This window comes from Gekko japonicus, unplaced genomic scaffold (genome assembly GCF_001447785.1).
Source record: "Gekko japonicus isolate JY-2015 unplaced genomic scaffold, Gekko_japonicus_V1.1 scaffold3280, whole genome shotgun sequence".
Taxonomy (NCBI): domain Eukaryota; kingdom Metazoa; phylum Chordata; class Lepidosauria; order Squamata; family Gekkonidae; genus Gekko; species Gekko japonicus.
Genome location: NW_015162053.1, coordinates 97,925 through 116,688, shown reverse-complemented (window position 1 = coordinate 116,688; position 18,764 = coordinate 97,925). Strand labels below are relative to the sequence as shown.

General features: G+C 40.8%; 1 protein-coding gene across 3 annotated transcripts in view; it reads left to right on the top strand.

Moving 5' to 3' along the window:
* Positions 1 to 18,230, top strand: part of LOC107105607 (chromosome unknown open reading frame, human CXorf23) — a 53,030-nt gene extending 34,800 nt beyond the window's left edge. For 2 of the 3 annotated variants that reach the window (XM_015405604.1, XM_015405605.1), the window contains 4 exons: positions 5,525 to 5,639; positions 10,638 to 10,727; positions 15,016 to 15,165; positions 17,312 to 18,230. In XM_015405604.1, the coding sequence (XP_015261090.1) occupies positions 5,525 to 5,639; positions 10,638 to 10,727; positions 15,016 to 15,165; positions 17,312 to 17,326 (370 nt within the window). In that variant the 3' untranslated portion in view covers positions 17,327 to 18,230. Of the gene's footprint in view, positions 1 to 5,524; positions 5,640 to 10,637; positions 10,728 to 15,015; positions 15,166 to 15,363; positions 15,426 to 17,311 lie in introns of those variants that run through there. The other variant, XM_015405606.1, reaches the window with a different exon arrangement.
* Positions 18,231 to 18,764: the final 534 nt, after the last annotated feature.

Here is an 18,764-nt window from a genome sequence, read left to right as displayed (position 1 = left end):
AGAGGACATGTGGAAATGCATGTCTGAATCATGCCTGTTTTGCTAAAAAGTTATTTGGAGTTCTTCACTGGCTGGAATTGGTGCTACTTCTAGTTAAGAGTATTAGGATTCCTGATGTTTTTAAATTGCTGAAGGTGTACCCCTTCTGCCCCTTACCATTATGGGCTTATCTGGGAAATTTGATTCTATTTTTGCTGCTGAAAATTTTGCATTTTGACACTGACCTTCCAGTTAGTTACCACTTTTTCCCTAAGGTTGTGGAATGATTGTCCTTTTTGTATGCTCACTTTCACTTTGATGCTTTGAACTTGCTATAGCACCAAGAATAAAACTGTTTTGTTGAATAATCTCTGCCTGGCAAAATTAGGATAATGGTACCTGTATTACATCTCTTGGTCCTCAGTAATAAGAGATGTAAAAACTTCCATTATTTTGTAGCACGGGGGGGGGGGGGTCCAGGAAAAAAAAGTACATGCAGTGCTTGCTTTCTTTTCAAGCCTAAACTTGTTTGACTGCTTTAACAACATCCAGCATTCATAATGGCATATTCTTGGTTTGTGGGTTAAAAATACACTAATATTCTACTAATCATGTTGTGACTAAAAGATTGCTTTAGTTCAGACAAACAAAAGTTATTACAAAATTCGTGTTTTGTATCAAATTTAAAATATAGAATTCTTCAATATTGTATTATCATACACATTATCAGAATATCTAATTCTCAGTGTGGCAAAGCTGTGGATACTGAAATTCAGAGATTGGAACTGTGAATGGAGAAGGTATGACTTTCTACAAATTTGAGGCTTTAAATGTGAGGAAGACCCAGGTTTGCAGAAAAATCTTAAAACAAAGTAACAACAATAAAAATCCTCTGGATAGAAGCAGCATCTCTATGCAACTACAACAGTAGTGCCAGATAAAGCCGTGGTTTCTGTCAGTAAAAGGCCTCCTTTTGGTCTTTGAGGGAGGACTCAACAGGACCAGGCCTGCCTACAACCACTGGTTGCAACCACCAGGAGATTTGATACTGCCTGAGTTCATGATTCACCCAGGCCTAGCTGCTCACTACTGTTTTAGTGGGGGTGTGTGTATTTTTATATGTGCGTGCGTGTGCACCTGGAAGTCATGGGGACCTCTGGTGACTGACCCCTACTGGAGGCCTGGAGGATATTAAGAGAGGTGGCTGAATAAAGCCTGCCCCCACCTCCCAACTGCTTGTATTCCAAGGAGGTCTCCCATCCAAGTACTTGCCAGAGTCGACCCTGCTTAGCTTCTGAAATCCAACAAGATCTGGCTTGCCTGGGCTATCTAGGTCAGGGCGCTGCTCACTACTGTTGAACAGCATCCATTCCACAAAAATCAGTATAGTGGTTAGAGTTTCAGAGTAGGATCTGGGAGACCCCATGGCAGTGTGGGGATTTGAATCTAACTATTGCTGGGTGACCTTGGAGCAGTCACACACTCTTAGGCTAACCCACTACACAGGGTAGTGTGTATGTATGTATGTATGTAATGTAAGCTGCTCTGGGTCCCCATTGTGGAGAAAGATAGGTATAAATGTAGTAAATACATAAAGCTATGGTGGGGCAGATAAAATGTAGATTGGTTGGAGAGTAGGAAGGAGAGAAGGAAGCAGGGAATGGTGAGGATATGGGGATTGCTAAGATGGAAAGAGAGAAAGATATGGAGCAAATTGAAGTCATTGTGCAACTGAGCCTGGCCCGGAGGCTGACACAGAACAACTTCACCAGACTTTTCCCAGGGTTAGGGAAGGAGATAAAATGAGGGTAAATAAACATTGGTTGGCTGCTGGGTGGGAAGGAGAAAAGGAGGCAGAAAAAGGGGAGAGGCTAGGGGGTTTCAAGAAAGGGAAAGAAGAAATAGTGCAGAAGGAGAAATGAGATGTCCCCTGCAAATCCATGTGGGTCAATATATCTAATATCTCTTGTCAATAGAAGTAATTCTCAGCATGGCCAAATCTGTAGATACTTGAATCCAGAGACTGGAGCCATGAATAGACAAGACAGATGTTTCTACAAACTTGAAAAACCCTCCAGGTTTGCAGAAAAATCTGAAATCTAAAAGCAGTGCCCATAGCTTTAAAAAACGAATACCATCAGTGGCCATTGCTAGACAATAACAACTGTATTGCCAGCATTCATGCCTTGGTTTTTGTCAGTAAAAGCCATAGGGAAGGGGTAAGGCCCTTTCCAGGCCTGTTTTGGCCTTTGATGGAGGAGTCACTGGGGCCAGGCCTACTGATACAACTTGCTACCACCTGACTAGCATGATTTACCCAGGCCCAGTGTTCAATTAAAAAAAAAAAAAAGGACTGCCCCAGAGGGTTACAGCCGTACTCAGTACGGGAAGTCAGAGGCGATTCACTTCCTCACCGGTACCAAGCAGGGCGGCTTGGACAGACCGCCGAACTTCTGCAAAACAGAATTTGCAGCATGTTCCCCTCTCCCCTATTTTGGTCTGCTTTAACCAAAATTTGTAAAGCAAAGAATAATTAAAAAAAAATAGTAGCCACCCCATAAAAGTCAGTGTGGTGTAGCGGTTAGTTTCAGGCTCGGATCTGGGAAACTTAGGTTCAAATCACCACTCTGCCATGGAAACTCATTGGATGATCTTTGGCCAGTTACACATTCTCAGGGTGATGGTGAGGATAAAATGGAGGAGAGGGAAATTATGTACACTGTTTGAGTCCCCATTGTGGAGAAAGGTGAGGTATAAATATAATAGTAAATGTAGTTGAAAATAAGGCACAGATAACAGTAGGTTGGTTGGTGAGTGGGAATGAAAGAAGGAAGCAGGGGAACATGAGGAAAATTGCCAGGAGGAGGGGAAGAGGAAATAGAGTGGGGAAGGGGATACAGAAAAAAATTAGGTGCTTCCCACCATACAACTGGGATGAGCCCAGTGGCTAACACTGTGCATCTGAGGCATATTTTTTCCTGGCTAGAGGCTGCCGGGGGAGGAAAGCTGAAGACAGCAGGGCAAAAAAAAGGTTGGTGGGTGAGATGGAAAGAAGGAAACGGGAGAAGGAGAGAGGCTGTAGGGGATTTCAGGTATGAGAAAGAAGAAATAATGGGAAGAAGAAAATGAGATGCCCCCTGCAAGTCCTTGCAGGTCCCCCACTTGTAGCATATTAATGGTGAACACTTATTCATATTTAAACAACATATCCTTGAAAATGGTGAACAGACTTATTCATATTTAAACAACATATCCTTGAAAATGTTACACATCTAGCGTACATAGATTAGCACAGGGATTAACATCCTCTGATCCTGTGGATTGTCCTTCATAAACATTTTCATACTATACATTTTAATTGAGCAAAACATGGTCTTAAAGCATTTCACTAATTGCAAAGGCCAGAATGTTTTAATTCAGTACTCTTGAAAATCTTCATTTTTTCATTGGGAATTTTAAAAAATCATTAGGAAAAAACCTCCCAGTTTTGTTCCAGACTTAATGATATAGTTTACTATAAGGTGGTCTCCATGACACTGCTCTAATAGGATCTTCTTATTTCCTAGCAGCATTGTGGTTGCTTTGCAAAAATTTAGCATTTGCTTTCTCTTGTTGGTTTCTGTGTGTTTGTCATTCCAAATCATGCAAAGGCTTGTCATGAGATACCATCAATATGCTTATTACAGTGGCACCCATCAGTGTTTATTTCTTTTATTAAGTTGACTAAGCTCTTGCGTGCCTCCAATGCAACCACGCTGTAAACACACTCAGTCACTCATCACTCAGTGTAGGAGGCTTCAGCTTCTCCTGGAGTTAAAATTGCACTTGCAGTTTCAGATTGTGGCAGAGCCCAGCAGTAGTTTTAATCAGCATCATCTGATGAGTGGGCTTCAGTTCTTGCCCTTCATTCTTTGAGCACAGCCTGATTTGACAACAGTTGACCAACCAATTAACTTTTTCCGGTCATTAATGCTGTGATGCCCTCTCTGAGCTTAAGTGCTCTTTCCTTCACCCTGCATAAAGGTATTCCGTCATAAAGATATTCTAATTGTTGGTTTGTTGAGCAAAACAGTTATGTTGTATTAAATACTGACTTTACATATTTTGATTTGTTATCTCTAGTTGTTTTAATGTAATATACAAGGGACTGCCGATGAAGGCTGGTTGGATACCTCAGCTGGTGCAAAATGTGATGGCTCATCAAGATGAATTGCTAAGAGTTTCTGTTTGTGTTTTGTTGCGATCTTCAAGAATACCCTGTTGAAAAAAGTCTACATTTGACTTGTTTTGAAAGGGTTTTTTTATATCACTTTGTGAAACTCTGAACTATATTCATAGAAGACTTAATATATGCTTTGTCTGTGCTATATCAAAGTATACAAAATTATTGTTAAAAACTCTTCTGGTATATAGTTTAACCAGAACACAGTACCCATGTCTTTCAGATGCATCATATTGAGCTGTAAAAGTGGAGCACCTGACCTTAAAGGAGATGGTGTGCAGAGGAAAAAAAGGGGTTTTCCCCCTAAACATTTGCCTTAAATATCCACATGTTTTTTGAAAATCTGTACTTGGCATCTGTGCAGTAGGTCTTAACTGGGTCCATTGATGCACAAACAGAAAAATAATTTTAGTCAGTATAGTTCCACTTTAAAAAGGGATTTTGCAAGATGTGTGTAACATCTCCTGCTCCTGTGCTTGCTTACATACATATATACATATACAAGATTTTGTGTAGCATCTCCTGCTGATCCATGTAGTCAGTCTTGATTTCTACTCGGAACGCACTGGGGGATGGTCCTGTGAATGCCTCAGTGTATCATTGTGTCCTTTATCCTAGTCCTGTGCACAGTAGATCTCTATGAGCTCCTATGAGCAGAGAGACTCCAGGGCTTTTAATGGACTCAACAAGGGCAACAATCTCCTGTCTCTACAGTATTGTACCTCAGGGTGCCATTTTGAGAATGAACAAGCTGCTATGTTCACTTCCTGAAAATCCAAGTCTGTTTGCATACTTTCTTGCAAACAGTGGGATACAGTCAGTTCGACTTAGTGCAAGTCGTTACTGTGGTCTTTTTCTTGTGTTTCTGCTTAGACAAGAGATCAAGTGCAAGTGGAAATTTTGCACTGAATCCAACCCTAGGAATGTGGCATAGGAAGGATGAGAGAGAGAGAACAAAATGATTTTGCTTGTTTGTGGTTGTAAACTTTGAGGGATGATTTCAGATTTGAAATTTAGTCCACTCATAATAAAAGGTTTCAAGTTTTTATATGAATATGTCTGATTATAAATTCATCCACTAGAGGGCAAGCATTTCCAAGGTACCTTACTTAAGATTCCTTTAGCACTTTGGCCATTAAATTATGAAAGCTTCATAAAACTTAATTTGTACCTTGTTTTTTTTAGTAACTTCTGTAATAAATAATACATGGTTTACTTAAATAAACTTATAGGTGAATATATTTTTAAATATCTTTTACTTCACTGTGTGGATTAAAATGATTTCCTTTAGTTTCCACAGCTTTTAATATTGTATTCTTTTAGGGATGAACAGACTTGTAGCTTTCCAAAACCACGAAATTTTTACACCTATGGATTCCAAAGATCTACACGATTCCTAAGGCCACCTTATAGGAAGTTTATTGGGAAAAGTCACATGGTAAGTTGAAGTGTAACATCCTTTTAGTTTGTTATGTAGCTTACATTATTTCATGTTAAAATTTGATTTCTTCATTGTTTGATCATGGGAGTAGTCGTATCTTTGTAAAACAAGTTGAAAACAGCATCAAAGTACCTCTTTTCACTTGTAGAAATGCCCCATTATTTGGGGAACTTGGGAACTTTTCAGAGTTCATTGGAGGTTTAGTCCTAAAAGGAAGCGCAGCTTGTCCATGTTGGTATTAAATTTAATAATTTAGTATTAAATTATTTTACCTACAGTTGCTCCCTGTCAATAGTTCACATAGTAGCATGTCTTTACAGGGATTTCTCCATTTGTTAGTTACTGAATGTGTAACTGGTAAGTATTTGTTTGGGAAACATCCAAAGAATACCAGGGCTAGGAGGCAGAGGCAGGCTATCAAGCCACTTCTCTGAACATCCTCCATGCCCCAGCAGGAGTCACCAGAAGTCACCATTACTACCAGGCATGGGCACACACACACAAATGCAAAATAAACCCCCCCCCAAAAAATTAAAGTAACTTGCCTCTGGAAGCCATCATCTTTGATGACATCAAAGCTTCCATCGATTTCTCCTGAACCATAAAGTTACATTTGTCTAATTTGGAACCTAAGATGGCATAATTCATTGTCATACCAGTCACAAAAATGTTATACTTATTGGGTAACCAGTCAGTAATACATTCTTTAACAAGATAATTATCACTTTCAGACCTACATTCCACTAAAAATTGTCAATATTTGGCAGAACCACATTAATAATAAAAAAATGCACAGTTCCTCTTGTAAAAGGTACAGAACTAAACAGCTACAGTACTATTACAGATAACATATGCCTGACATATTAATATGATAATAATGCAATTTCCAGGTTGTTGGGAAATGGGACTCTGCCATAGTAATAGCCAATAAATGCCAAAAGGTATCACCAACCATAAAAGGTAAAGGTTCCCTTGCTCGAAAGCCAACCATAGGTGAGTGTTAAATTCTCCACCAGTATGGTGATAGACTCCTTGTTAAACAGACAATAATGTTTGTCCTAGTTTCTCTGCATGGAAATCTCTGGCTCCCATAAGGGAAATGTACAGATGCCTCCCTTGCTACCTGTTTCGATTGAGGATTTGGGAACTTGGACATGAGACTAACTTTAGAACATTAACTAGAAGAGAAGAGAGAGAAGAGATTGGATTTATACCCCGCCCTTCACTACCCAAAGGTGTCTCAGAGTGGCCTACAAACTCCTTTCCCTTCCCCTCCCCACAACAGACACCCTGTGAGGTAGGTGGGGCTGAGAGAGCTCTTGACAGAAACTGTTATTTTTTCAAGAACAGCTTTGTATGTTGTTTGATGGGTCTTCGACCGTAATAAACTGATTGATTGATTGACTGATTGATCAAGAACAGCTCTTATCAGAGCTATGGCTTGCCCAAGGTCATCCAGCCAGGTGGAAGTGGAGGAGTGGGGAATCAAACCCGGTTCTCCCAGATTAGAGTCCGTGCACTTAACCACTACACCAAACTGGCAGCAGTCAGTAAACACCAGAGAACCACAAGTATATTGCATCCATGTAAAACAGTTATCCTTATTATAAAGTCAAGTTTCATTTGGTAATGCCTTTGGTAATTAATATTAGACATCACTCATTTGGTTATTGACTAATTGAAATAAAGGAGTGTGGTTTATTTTTTTAAAAACACATGCATAGGTCGTTGCTCTTGTCAGATACAGGCGCCTGAACACATCTCTTTCATACAGGACTAATTGCAGCTTTGGAGGAGAATTCTAAATTGGAAGAAAAGAGTTAAACACACTCTCATCCAGGGACCTTTCCCTGTCTTTATAAGTACTACTTCGGGCTACTCATGAGCTTTTTAAAAAAACATAAAAGACCCTAATATTTCATATCATGTCTGTTTTTGTTCTCAGGAACAGGAAGTGTTTGATCAGTTTTCGTTGGGGGGGAACTAAGAAACGTTGAAAACTGTCTGTTTCTTTTGGGGTTCACATGCCTCAGTATGACTTTTAAATTAAGAGAGTTTGGAAAGCTGTTTGACAGAGTGGGCCAACCTGCGGTCAACAGATGCAAGAAGTCTTTGCAGTCATTTCAGGTTTTGTTATGGAATGGAAACTTAAAGCAAGTGGAAATAGGACTGGAGCCTGCTTGATCAGAAGAAGACATTTATTTGCAGCTAAAATATGGGTAGCCTCTGAAGATCTGTGACTATCTTTCTCAAAACCAAACACTTCTGGGCTTCACAAACATTTCCTGGATTGGAAAATGCAGGCAAAGGTCTTGACTACTATAACTGCCTTAAGGACTGTGTACTTGGTTCATCTTCCCAAACGGTACATTTGTAGCCAGAGTTGTGAACAGTTTCTCTTCTTCACAAATGCTGCAGTTACTGTTATCTAAAATAACTTTATGTTAGCAGACTATTCTAAAACAGTATATACAGTTTCATTGTTTGTTGTTGTTGTTCAGTCGCACAGTCGATTTCAACTCTTTGCGACCCCATGGACCAGCTCCCGCCAGGCCCTCCTGTCTTCCACTGTCCTCTGAAGTTGGCTCAATTTCATGTTCGTTGCATCTATGACACTGTCTAACCATCTCATCCTTTGCCGTCCCCGTCTTCTTTGACCTTCAATCTTTCCCAGCATCAGGGTCTTCTCCAGTGAGTGCTCCCTTCTCATTTGGTGGCCAAAGTATTTGAGCTTCAGTTTCATTATCTGGCCTTCCAGGGAACATTCAGGGTTGATTTCTTTTAGGATTGACTAATTTGATCTTCTTGCAGTCCAAGGGATTCTCAAGAGTCTTCTCCAGCACCATAGTTCAAAAGAATCTATTCTTCGGCGCTCGGCCTTCCTTATAGTCCAACTCTCGCAGCCATACATGACTACTGGGAATACCATTGCTTTGACCATGCGGACTTTTGTTGGCAGGGTGATGTCTCTACTTTTTATCATGCTGTTTAGGTTCCTCCCAAGGAGCAGGCGCCTTTTAATTTCATGGCTGCTGTTACAGTCTGCGGTGATCTGGGATCCCAGGAACGTGAAGTCTGTCAATACTTCCATGATTTGCCCTTCTATTCGCCAAGGAGTGATGGGGCCGGAGGCCATGATCTTAGTTTTTTTGATGTTGAGCTTCAAACTCACTTTTGCGCTCTCCTCTTTTACCCTGAGCAAGAAGCTCTTAAGGTCCTCTTCACTTTCTGCCATTAGAGTGGTATCGTCTGCATATCTGAGGTGGTTGATCTTTTTCTCAGCAATGTTAATTCCCGCTTGTGATTCATCCAGGCCAGCATTTCGCATGATGTACTCTGCATATATATTAAATAAGCAAGGTGACAATATACATCCTTGTCGTACTCCTTTTCCTATGCTAAACCAATCAGTTGTTCCATATCCGGTTCTAACTGTCGCTTCTTGGCCCTTATACAGGTTTCTCAAGAGACATGTGAGGTGGTCTGGTACTCCCATCTCTTTAAGGACCTGCCATAGTTTGTTGTGATCCACACAGTCAAAAGCTTTAGCATAGTCAATGAAGCAGAAGTAGATATTTTTCTGGTACTCTCTTGCTTTCTCCATAATCCAGCGAATGTTGGCAATTTGATCTCTAGTTCCTCTACCTCTTCGAAACCCAGCTTGTACTTCTGGCAGTTCTCTATCCACGTACTGTTGAAGCCTAGCTTGTAGGATCTTGAGCATGACCTTGCTAGCGTGTGATATGAGTGCAATTGTGCGATAGTTTGAACATTCCTTGGCGTTGCCCTTCTTTGGGATTGGAATGTATACTGATCTTTTCCAATCCTGTGGCCACTGTTGCGTTTTCCAAATTTGCTGGCAAATTGAGTGCAGCACTTTAACAGCATCATCTTCTAAGACTTTGAATAGCTCAGCTGGAATACCATCACCTCCACTAGCTTTGTTGTTAGTAATGCTTTCTAAGGCCCATTTAACTTCACATTCCAGGATGTCTGGCTCGAGGTCAGTGATTATACCGTCGTGGTTGTCAAGGACATCGAGGTCTTTCTTGTATAGTTCTTCTGTGTATTCTTGCCATCTTTTCCTAATCTCTTCTGCTTCTGTTAGGTCCCTACCGTTTTTGTCCTTTATCATGGCCATCTTTGCATGAAACGCTCCCTTGATTTCTCCAATTTTCTTGAAGAGATCTCTAGTCCTTCCCATTCTATTGTTTTCCTCTATCACTTTGCATTGTTCATTCAGGAAGTCCTCCTTATCTCTCCTTGCTGTTCTCTGGAAATCTGCATTCAGTTGGGTAAATCTTTCCTTTTCGCCTTTGCCTTTCGCTTTCCTTCTTTCCTCTGCTATTTGTAAAGCCTCATCCGACAGCCACTTTGCTTTCTTGCATTTATTTTTTGGGGGGATGGTGGTGATTGCTGCCTCCTGTACAATGTCACGAACCTCCGTCCATAGTTCTTCAGGCACTCTATCTATCAAATCTAGACCCTTGAATCTATTCTTCACCTCTACTGTATATTCATCAGGGATGCGATCTAGGTCAAACCTGAATGGCCTAGTGGTTTTCCCAATTTTCTTCAGTTTAAGTCTGAATTTTGCAATGAGTAGCTCATGATCTGAGCCACAGTCAGCTCCAGGTCTTGTTTTTACTGACTGGATAGAGCTTCTCCATCTTTGATTGCAAATTATATAGTCAATCTGATTTCGTTGTTGCCCATCTGGTAATGTCCATGTGTAGAGTCGCCTCTTAGGTTGTCGGAAAAGGGTGTTCATTGTGGGTGCTCATAAATTAAAATCAGCATTACCTTCATTTTGAATTATATGTTGTAATTGGAAACAGTCCAATTACATTAACTGTTTCCTCTTCTCAAGCTGTTTCAGTATAAATGTAGTGTTGTACTTTATACTTGCTATTCTAGTAAATAATTTAATTTACAAAGCTGTAAAAATCAAATGTGTATGTTTTTATAAATTAATGTAATTTTCTTTTAATCTAGAATTACTATACTGCAAAAACACATGACTCCTCCCATGATCAGTTTGAATGTGATACTGAACATCTTGAAGCACCTAGAAGACCTTTTAAGGTATGACTTTTCTGAATTCTAATGGAGCAGAAGGATGCCCTTATTTCCCTATCTCCCCATTTCAGATCTGCAGTGTCTCCTTGTATCATTACCTACCTGCTGTGAATGACAAATGGACTCAATTAGGTCCCTTTCACAAAAGGAAACAAGTTAATCAAATTTGGGGCAGCATTCGTCATTCTGTTGAAAAATGTACTAAGTGGAGTCCATTAAAGTGGAATATGTCTTATATCATCATTTAAACTATGAGATCCCTGAAATTCAGCAGTTTTTTACTTTTGTCAATTAAAACTTAGTTCAAATAAACTAATGAGGAGGGATCACTGAGGTAATGCCAAACAACAACAACAAAAAAAACACCTCACCTGCTATAGAAGATGGCAGCAGAAGGGGACAGACTAATCTCCCTGTCGAGAGAGTTAGAGAGCTTTGGAGCCACAACAGGGAAGTCTCTCTCACAGATTGTCACCCGCCTAATCTCAGAAGATGGGCAGCACCTGAGGCAGTGCCTCTGAAGGAGACCGTTGTGGTTGGGCAGGTTCGTAACAGAGTAGGCAGTCCTTCAGGTATGTTTGGAGGTCAAGATCAGCACCTAGAATTGTGCCCGGAAACAAGTCGGTAGCCAGTGTAGATGGGCCAAGACTGAAGTGCTATAGTCCCTATGACCCCCTCCAGTCAACGTCTTGGCTGCAGCATTCTGTACCAATTGAAGTTTCCAAACACTTTTCAGGGGCTGCCCCACATAGAGCACATTGCAGTAATCTAATCTAGATGTAACTATGGAATGCACCATGGTGGCTAGATTTTTTCTGTCCAGGAAAGGCCACAGCTGGTTAACCAGTTGGAGCTGGTAAAAGACACTTGTGGCCACAGCTGCTGCCTGCTTATCCAGCAGTAGGCATGGGTCCAAGAGCACCGCCAGACTACAGACCTATTTTTTTCAAGGAGAGTGCAACCCCATCTAGAATAGTTGACACCTTAAATCTTGAGCCAGACCTTCCACTCACTCTGTAACTTGCCTCAGATCAGCTACAAGTGCAAAATAGAGCTGAGTGTCTTCTGCATATTGGTGACAATCCAGCCCAAATCTCCTGATGATCTCACCCAAGGGTTTCAGGTAGATGTTAAAGTGCATGGGGGACAAGATGGAACCTTACTGGACCCCAAAGGCCAAGGGGCTGAGCAGCAGCCCCCCCAGCACCATCTTCTGAAATGTACCTCAGAGCAGTGCCTCCCAATCCTAGCCCAGAATGGTAGTCCAGAAGGATATCAGGATCAATGGTATTGAAAAGCACAGAGAGGTCCAGTAGAATCAATAGATTTGCCCTCCGTGTACCGGAGCAGGTCATCCACCAGAGTGACCCAGGCTGTTTCAGTCCCATAACCAGGCCTAAACCCAGACTGGAAAGGATCTAAACAATTTAGCTCATCCAGGAAAGCTTGGAGTTGTCCAGCTACCACTTGTTCAGTACCTTGTTTAAGAATTGAACATTTGAGACTGGTTGATAATTATTGATAGCCCCTGGGCCAAGGGTAGGCTTCTTTAAAAGCGGGTGCACCACAACCTGTTTCAAGGTTGGGACAACACCCCCTTCTCTTAAGAAAGCATTTACCTCTCACTCAGTCAGTCAGCCAGCCAGCCAGCCCCCACCCCAGATTTCAGTAACCAGGAAGGGCAGGGGTCATAGAAGAAGGTGGTAAGCCTCAAACTCCCAAGGATCCTGTCCACATCCTCAGACTGAATAAAACTGAAGTACCCCTTTTTAATATATATATATATATATATTGCTGTTTTATACTACATCCTATAGGAAAGAGGAGAGGGAAATCTCTAAGACTAAAACAGAAGCTATGAAATTAAGACAAGGATCATATCCCAAAGGTTACATTCTTATATACTGTTCCTACAATATTAACAAAAGGCACTGTGTTCAAGATATTATTTTCTATATAAAGCTAGCTTGAGTCTTTAATACTAATCTTTAGGTGATTTATAGTCTATTATGCTCTAGTGAACTTCAGGTTTATTTTTCACATTTATTCTTCTTGTATTTCAGTTTAACTTTAAGTAGTTTAGGAGGAGCGACTCCTTTTTCTGAATCCGAAACTTCAGAGGTACTGCCAGAACTGCTTGAAGTATCTTCTGATTCATGATCGCTTTTCTCTTCTTGAGTGTTGTCCTCACTCTTTCTTTCATCTTTGATTGGATTTTGTTGCTGTTTCAAAAAATCTTTCGCTTTCTGGGCAGAGTCGATCTTGGTCTTCTTGTCGTTATAATTAAACAAGTCCTTCTGGAAATATCCATTTATTGAGTGACTGTGGAGCGTGTTGTGGAGGAAGGAAATCCTTCGTTTCCACACCTCAAATGGAATATCTTTTTTAATTTTCTCCTTTCTGTTCTGGTACACCCTGAAAGCATAGGACATACATTGAGCATTCCATTTGGAGCTGCAACAGTTGGCCTTTATCTGAGATTCTCTCTTTTTCCACTTCTTTTAGTTTCTGGTTAATATCTTTTGTTTTTATCTCAACTTTCTTAATGGCTTTTTCAGTATCATCTGCTCTTTTATCCATCGTGTCAATTGTTTTTGCACACCATCTAACTTGCTATTGATGTTAGACATCTGCTCCAGCAGAGGGCTCAATGCCATTGCCAACATATTAGGAAAGTCAGTAGGTGCTTCCGGTGTCTGGATAGGAGTTGTTGGTTGGGTATTTCCTGTGAAAGGTTTCTTCTCTGGCGCCATTCTTCTCCGTCTGCCAGACACGGTTTACACAAGAAAAAAGTTTTTGAAGTTAAAATAAAAGTTCTCCGATTTAAATGCACTTTGGACTATTTTACACCTTTCGGTCTCGTTAACAGTCTCTCATGGTCAGTTTCGATTTTTTTCTCTCAGTTTGTTGTTTAAGAACCATTCAGTTTGGGGGGGGGAAATCCCCACTTTCTCCCCAACCCACTGTTTGTCTTGTGAATTAGTGCCGTTCACTTTAAAGGCTCAGCTACTTGGAAGGGTAATCGATTAACTCACAGTTTGTCACGTTTAAGTTATTCACGCTGGATTGCTTGTCTGCTTCACCCAGTAGCCTGCTCTGGTCGCCATGATGGCTTCACGGCAGTAGGACCTCTCAGGGTAAGGAGAGCCTTGATCTCTCAGCCATAGCCTCAGAAGAGGCTCTTCTCCACACTCCAGGCCGGGAGCCCCCTACAAGGACTCTGGGGGGCCCCAGACCTGTCTGGGACCCTGCCTATTCACCATGACTCGGCACGTCTCCATCAGAGCTCGCTGGGACACGTCCAACCCGCGAATCGCCAAAACCAGAAATCACCTAAACTGAAGTATCCCAAACAACTGGACAAGTCAGCAGCCTGGCTCCATCTGACCCTGTCACTGCTAATGTCCAAGTCCAAGTCAGAATACATATGAGAGATTTTACGTGCTGAGGCAAAATGGTCACAGCGGACTATGAGCAGTCCATCTCCTCTTGCGGGCCATATCCCAACAGGCTTCTGGCCATTCAAACAGCTCCACTGCTGGTGATGTATATGATGGAATTTAGAATGTTGGGAACCATATTTTGATTAGAATTGATAGGCACCTTGTTGTGGCCTGTCTGTCTAAGGATCCAGAGATGTGTACTTAATATTCTTGTTATAAAGTCACAGTGTATGCCATCAGTCAACTTGTTGATTTAAGGTTCTCTTTCTTCATGTGCAGACATTGTTTATTGGGTAGTTTGCTATTGAGAGATGGTTGCCAATTGTCACTGTGTGTTGTTCCATGTCATTTTCCAACCCTAAGGAGCCCCTTTTTAGGAGTACAGGAACTGCAGTAAGGATTGCTAGGATACATGTTCTCTGCCAGTGCCATGTTTCTTGCAGTCTTTTTGATCCAACCCACACTGGTTTCTGTACTCATTAAAGTGGAAGCAGGTTCAAACATCTGAGCAATAATTGGTATGACAGCTGCATGTATTTGCTTGTCTATTTCATAGCAATATGCACTGAGTAATTGCGACCAGCTGTGGGTCTTTGGAGCATGTTTCTACAGTATTTGTGTGATGAATACTGTTAATCAAATATTTAAGCTGTATAATGCATGAAGTAGCCCTAAAATTCTGTGGTCAAAGGTGTTCTTTTTAAAAACCTGGTATGTTAGATATATGCATGTAGCTAAGTAGTCATTCTTGAATTCTTATTGTATGCCAATAAAGGGAATTGGAATTCTTATTCAGATCATTTTGGTTAGAATTCTGGAAGCTGGCTGAACATTTCTTTTCTCTTCAACAGGTCAGCTTTACAGACGGCCGATCCCAATTCAAGTCAAATTTAGTACAAAAGGGGCTATATATACAGGCAAAATATCAGCGCTTACGTTATGCTGCAACAAGAGGATTTACCACTTACAAATTTAAAGGAATGTATCTGAGAAAAGAAAAGGTGAATTGAGGGGTGTTTTTTTTTAGTTTCGATCAAATATTTTTATAACTGCAATGATCCTGCCAAATGTCAAAGATGGGGAAAAGAGATGGTTATCTTTTTACTGGAAAGAAAAACTGGTGAAATTATGGCCGCTGTATTAACTAGCTAATGCAGTGTCCATATTTTTATCGGGTTTTTTTTTTTTTTTTTTTGCAGCCTACATAGTCATTGTTGCACTTGCTTCCATCGAAGCAGTCTGGCAGCAGGTTAGTTTCACAGCAACCCTGCAAAGTAAGTCAAGCCAAGAAACTGGAACTCTAATCCAAAATGCTCTGTGGCTTCAGACGGTTCACTGTTGGAAGCTGAGTCACCAAAGCCATTTAGGTTATAGAATAAAAGTTTAAGCCAGAGTTTCCCAAGTCCAAGAAAGGCATTCTAGCTACTGTTAAATTCATGAGTCAACAGACCTTTTAATGTCTGCTTGTTCTAATGATTACTGTAGCATCAAGTGACTTGCAAGTGTGGAGCGTTCAGGAAATGCATGCTACAAACAGGTGTTACCATCTGGCATCACTTTAAATAATCAGAGGGGTAGTAGAGGTTGCCTATCGCCAGTTCACTTTGCCTCAACCTTTCCTTGCGCTTTCCCAGCACTTCTCTCAGAGCAGGGAGAGAGTTCTAATAGTGCTCTCTTTTTCAGTCTTAAAAATATGACGACAACCCAGAAGGTTCAGCCATTGTTTGTTCTGTGCAGTGTCTCCACAGCACAGTGTTAATGCCAGCTGTGCCTTCTCCACCTCAGATTTATAGCAAAGTCTGGAAGGGAGAAACAGTTCCATGGGCACCCTTCATAACATTGTTGTGGAGCCAATTAGTGCTTCTGTTCTCTGTGTCCCTGCGGAAAGGTTGGTGAGAAAACATAAAAATATCAGACTATCCCTGCTCCGCTGGACAACTCAACAGCATTGTTAAAGTCTTCTCTGCCCTCCCCTCTCTATGAAAATGATATAACAAAATGAGATATTTAGCTCTGCATTTACTCAGATGGACAAAGTGGACATGTTCTCTGTCTCTCAGCTAGGCAGAGAGGGTCAGAGAGAGTAAGATTCCACTTAGCCAGCGTCCTTCCAAATGGAGCTCTGCTTAAGACACATGGAGGAAGCAGGTGTGATAGCTTCTTCTCCTCTTCTTTTTCCTCAGCCCACTTGGAGAAGGAGACACTGTTTTCTTTCATTTACCAGGGAGAAGGTGATAAAAAGCAACCCTGCATGCTCTCCACGAGTACAGGGCAAATGAGGGCAGGTCACCTCTTTCATTAAAAAAAGAAAAGAAAAAAGGTGTGAGGCCCATCACATGACAGAAGCTGTGTAAAATTTCTGTGGCATTTAGTTGCTTTGAAGCAATTCTTGTTTTAAGGTTCATCTTAAACTGATAACATTGAATTTCAGCTTTAACACATCAAGGGGTTAAGCGAACAAGTTGCTCAGTGATGTTTGTGTGTGTGTATTGGCCATGAAATCAATTTGGTATTGGCCATGAAATCAATTAATTGCTTTAAATACCCTGTATGTAATCACACTTTAAAAATCCAAATAGAAATGATAAGTGCACAGAAATGCAGGAAAATAATCGTAGATTTAAACTGAAAATCTAATTGCACGAGGGTTTTGAAGGTGCTTTACTAAAACATGTTTCTTCTGGGCTGGAAACAGTAGAGTGGACAAAGATCTGGGAGCCCTGGGTTAGAATCTCCACTCTCCCGTGGAACCTTGCCTAGATGATCTCAGCCTAACACACCTCAGAAGGGTTCTTCTGAGAATAAAGTGTAAGAAGAAAATGCTTTGGGTTCCCACTGAGGACAAGAATGGGGCATAAATGAAGTAAATAAATAAGTACATATTTTGAAGAAGGGGAAAAAAGCACTAAGAACTAATCAGTGAGCCCCATCAAGAGGTCCAACAGGTTTGTGCTTCCTGCATCATGTGTGATTGATCATTTTGGAGCTCTCTCTATTCAAAAGGATCTACCTGACAAGCTGCGCAAAAACCTTGCAAAATTCCTAAAAGTAGAAGTCCGGTGAAACTGAAACAATAAAAATGAACTTGCAGGTTACTTCTGGTAAAAAGATGGTGGCACTAACCTTTCCCCCCCTTTCCTTTCACAGGGCATGGAAATCTGAACTGCAATCCTGAAGTAGTTACCTGTGACAATTATGATGATCACTGCATCTGTTTGCTTTTGACAGCTCTGTCATTAATTAAAATGGAAAAAGTGGAACTAATACTTCTATTGATAAAGATTTTATTTTTCAGTAGTAGAATGCTGCAGGACTTTTCTACCATTTTAATAATGGCTTTTCAAATACAGTATTCAGTTGAACATTGTAGGATGGTTCCATTTAGCTCCTCTTGCAGGCAAGTCTGAAGAAAAAAAATCTGAATGGAGTCTTTATTTATTGAATACCCTTTTTCCTCTAAGCATGGTTTTCTTACTAGGACTTGAGTTGTTATACACAGAAGTTTATATGTTTAAAGTTTATTGCTACTATAATAAAAAACCAACCAAAAAGTGCCTATATTCTGTGACCGCAGAATTACATTGTGATTCCCAAAGCGATGACTTCTGAGATCCTGCAGCTCTGCTTACTAGGAAGGTTTCTTATGTTTAAGACTCTTGCTTACATTTCTGTATGCAAATATGAATTTTGTAAATTCTATACAACTTATAACCATTCAGATATAGTGTTCAAGGAGAAGGCAGCATGCTGCGTATTTCAAAGGAGTACTGAACCGATGTTAGAGGACTGAAATATCTTGGTGCTCCCTGTTTTCCCAAGCTGGGCAGCCAAAGAATTTTAGTCAAGAGCAACATGCCCAATTCTGCAAGTGAGCCTGAAGATGTTTTAGAGAATATAGATTTTAAAGGGGATTTCCATGTGTGTGGTTTTACAAATCAATGTGACTGTTTTCTTGTTCTGCAGGAAAATTGCAACAGTGAGCTGGTCACTCTGTAAGCGAGTTCAGCGGCCTTACATTTGTTGTCTAAATAGTATCTCCTTTGTCTTAAAAGCTTATTTTTGAAGAGTCAGGGTCAGATATTTTGTCAAAATCACTATTTGTGTAGACATCACAGAAATTAACTTAAATTTTTCAAACTCGTGTTGTAATATGTTTGTGTTCTTGTTTCTCTGCAACCATGGCAGGCTGCTCTGCCTCCCTAAAATGCTTGAGGGATGCATAGGAATAGTGCTGGTTACCATGAGGGGTCTCTAGTGAGAAGAGGGGTCTCTATGATGATCAGACCCACTTCCCATCGGCATGAGTGGTTTGGGTTCAGTAGTTTGGAGGTTTTTTGTCAGGACACAGTTTCCACTGGAAAAGCAGAATCAGTGGGCTGCAGTGTCTTAAGGAATGTCCCAGAGTTCCATTTTGTCACCCTTGCTGTTCAGTATTTACATTTACATGAGTCCACAGTTGGGATTGGGTGTCATCAATATACAGATGGAACCCACTGCTATATCTCATTATCTAAGCCTTCAGATGTGTTCTTCTTGGTTTTGAATCAGCACTTTCTAGCAAAGAAGCTGAATCCAGACAAGATGGCAGCCTGAATTATTA